General features: G+C 40.0%; 1 protein-coding gene across 1 annotated transcript; it reads left to right on the forward strand.

The window, feature by feature from the left end:
- On the forward strand, nucleotides 1203-2745 carry LOC110265235. Its single transcript, XM_021108123.1, has 5 exons — nucleotides 1203-1502; nucleotides 1616-1800; nucleotides 1876-2189; nucleotides 2327-2484; nucleotides 2593-2745. Exons 1-5 carry the CDS (start codon nucleotides 1203-1205, stop codon nucleotides 2743-2745), a joined length of 1110 nt encoding a protein of 369 aa, XP_020963782.1.

Below are 3687 nucleotides of genomic sequence, written 5' to 3' on the forward strand. Positions count from 1 at the left end.
TATATAAATTTGTTAAAGAAAAAATATTATTAAAATAAGAATAATATTATTATCTCTTATTATTTTTTTGGGTAAAGTACTAATTTGGTTCCCTACGTTTGGGGTGAATTCTGTTTTAGTCCCCAACGTTTAAAATGTTCTATTTAAATCCAAAAAACTTTTGATTCGCATCAATCAGGTCCTGCCGTTAAGTGGGTGTGAAATTCTTAACGTCGTATCCGACATGGCAACGGAGAGGGGACAGTAGTTAATAGACGTGTAATCCTTCCCGCCTTTGGACACCTCCCATTTATCCTGACTCTTCTTCTTCTTCTTATGAAGCACGAAACGATAATGAAAAGCAATAAACCCTACCGATCGTCACTGAAGGGTTGCGATTCGCAGCCAGAGAAGTGACATTGTCCTTAAGTAACGTTAGAGGTCCACAGCAGCAGTTAGTTTGAAACCCTTGCTTTCCGAAAGAAGATCGTATCAGGTATTCCGTTATCAAATCTTCTCAACCCATTTGGTTTTCATCTTAATGCATGTTGATATGTAATAATGCATGTTGATGTGTGATTATTTTGTTTTATAGTTTCATATTCGTTTCTTGTTTTGTTTTGGAAGTTTTTATTTTGCCCTAGTGATTGCATTTATGCATTTCTGTTGTTGTTGATCAATGTGAGAATTTTATGAAGTCTATTGTGTTTGTCTAACAGATTGTTCGAAAAATGAGTTATTTTAGTGTCAAGATACACCATAGGAGAAAGTTTGGGTTTGATGGTGAACCTTTACACTATGTGGGGGGTGAGACTTCGATAGTGGACTACTGTGATGAAGATAGGTGGAGTAGGTTTGAGGCCATGGAGATAGTGGTCGAACAGGAATATGTGGCAGAGAACATCGCTGCAATGTAGTATAAGTCTCTGAAAGATGAAACAGATGTAGGACTGAGGATGCTTCACACAGACAATGATGCAATGGACATGGCCAGAATTGGAATGAGGGACAACATGGTGGAGCTTTTTGTTGTTCACAAAGATGGTGCTACTACTAGGAAAGGCTGCACTATTGAGGAAGTTGAAGACATAGATGGTGGTGAGGCTGCTACACCCACTGCAGACACTATTGGGCCTGGTCTAATTGTGCTGCACAGGGCCCAATTATTTGCTCAGGCCAAGGTGGGTAAGAAGCCCAAGGTGGTGACAGAAGCCTAGAATGATATGTTGGAGGATAATGATGAAGAGAGGTTAGAGAGGTCAGATTTTTCAGGTGATGATGAATCTGAGGATGATGACTACCAGCCAGAAAATGATGATGAGGGAGACATTGATGAACAGTGGAGTGAAAACAGCTCTGGAGATAGTGATATGGAGGTTGCATTTGATGACAGCGATGATGATTGGAATGGTGATGGGGGTTTGTATGATGTTGAAGTCACAACTACGAAAGATTCCCAAAAGATAAAACAGAGTGTTCCAACTGAGAGAGTACAAGGAGAATTTAGTGGCAGTGTTAATAAGGTAAGGAAAAAGTGGTGGCTGCTGGACTAAGGGATAAAGATGATGGGTATGAGAGGGAGGAGTTGTGCGATGTCCTTGTAAGTGATAATGAAAGGGATCCCTTGTTGAGAAAGTACCCGTTGTATAAGAGTTTGAAGAATATGAAGGATTATAAATGGGAGGTTGGGACAATATACGTAGATAGGAATGCTTTTAAGGAATGTGTAACTAGCTATGCTGTGCACAGTGGCAGAGGAATATGGTTCTCAAAGTGTGATAGCCATAGGTGCAAAGTTGTTTGCAAAGAAGGTTGTAAGTGGTTTGCTTACTGCCATAAGATGAAGAGAGAGGATACATGACAATTGACCAGCTGTTACAAAAAACACACATGCAGTAAGGCAACCAAGATTGGTATCATGAGTTCTCAGTGGCTGAGTAAGGCTTTTATGAAGAAGATTTGTGAGAACCCCAAAATTAAGTTGAGAACTTTGATAAAGAAGGCTCATAGCAAGTGGAATGTTGATCTCACAAAGACCAAAGCTGTCAGAGTGAAGCAGCAAGCCTTGGATGAGATTAATGGTACTTATGGAGAGCAATATAGGAGGATTCATGACTATGCTGTCAAGTTACTGAGGTCAAATCCGGGTTCCACTGTTCAGATACAAGTGGAGAGACCTCCTGAATTTCAATTAGAGACACCAATTCCTGGTAAGGACATGAGACCACTATTTGAGAGGCTCTATATTTGCTTAGATGTTTGCAAATAGAGTTTCATGGTATGCAGACCCATGATCGACCTTGATGGATGCTTTATCAAGACTCTATATGGGGTCAACTTCTAACAGCCATTGGATGGGACCCCAATGATCAGATTTTGCCAATTGCCTATGCTGTTGTTGAAGCAGAGACAAAAGACTCGTGGAGATGGTTTTTGTTGAATCTGTGTGACGATTTGGGAGTTGATAAGATCAGATGGTGTACATTCATGAGCGACCAACAAAAGGTAACTCTCAATCTAAGCAGTGCTCACCTAAACTTGTCTAATTAATTCTGTCTTTAATTCATGTTGTGCTGTTATTGACTGGTGCTATTTTTAAATTCTGCTTCCAAGGGATTGATCCCTACCTTCGATGAGTTGCTGCCTGGCATAGACCACAGGTTTTGTGTCAAGCACTTATATAGCAATTTCAGAAAAAGGTTCCCATGTGTTCAGCTAAAGATGATGATGTGGAAGGCTGCAAAGGCAACATATGTCCAGGAGTGAGAGAGAAGGATGAAGAAGATTCAGCTGATTGATCAAGGAGCTTATAATCATCTCATGGAGATCCCTACCAAGTATTGGAGCAAGTCTAGGTTTAATTATTTTCCTATAGTTGATACACTTGTAAACAACATGTGTGAGTATTTTAACTCTGTTATTGTAGAGGCTAGAGAGAAACCCATTGTGTCTATGTTAGAAGATATTAGGGTTTATCTAATGAATAGGTGGGCTGACAACAGACAAAGTATAGTTACATATGCTGGAGAAATTTTGCCAAAAATAAACAAGAAAATTGAAAGAGAGATTGATAAGGGTAGGGAGTGGTTGGCCATATATGCGGGTAGGGACAAGTATGAGGTGTCTAGCAGTTAGGGTAATAGAGACAAATTTGTTGTGGACTTAAACTTACATGAGTGCTCCTGTAGAAAGTTTTAACTAACAGGTTACCCTTGTGAGCATGCCATGAGTTGCATTAGAAAAATGTGTTTGGATGTTAAGAACTATGTGAACAAGTGCTATAGAAAAGAGACCTACGTGGACTGCTATCAACATGTAATCTACCCAGTGAATGGACCAAATCTCTGGGCCCGGACTGAGATTGATGATGTGCTACCACTAGTGTTTAGGAAACCAATAGGGCGCCCAAAACTAAGCAGGAACAAGACTGGTGATGAGCCACGCAACAATGGACCACTGGCTAAATTATCCAGGACTGGACAACAACAAAACTGTTCCTATTGTTTTGCACTTGGTCACAACAAAAGAACCTGCCCTAGAAAACGTAAGGTGGAGGCCTCAGCAAAAAAGGTAAAGTTGTTGTTGTCAATTTGAATACAATTCCTTATATGTGATTGTTACTGTCTGATGAACCCAATTTGTTGAACCCAATCCCCTGATGTCACTGTTTGTTGTTACTGTTTATAGAATAATGCAGCTCCACAAGTC

Source organism: Arachis ipaensis, chromosome B08, assembly GCF_000816755.2.
Source record: "Arachis ipaensis cultivar K30076 chromosome B08, Araip1.1, whole genome shotgun sequence".
Lineage (NCBI taxonomy): Eukaryota > Viridiplantae > Streptophyta > Magnoliopsida > Fabales > Fabaceae > Arachis > Arachis ipaensis.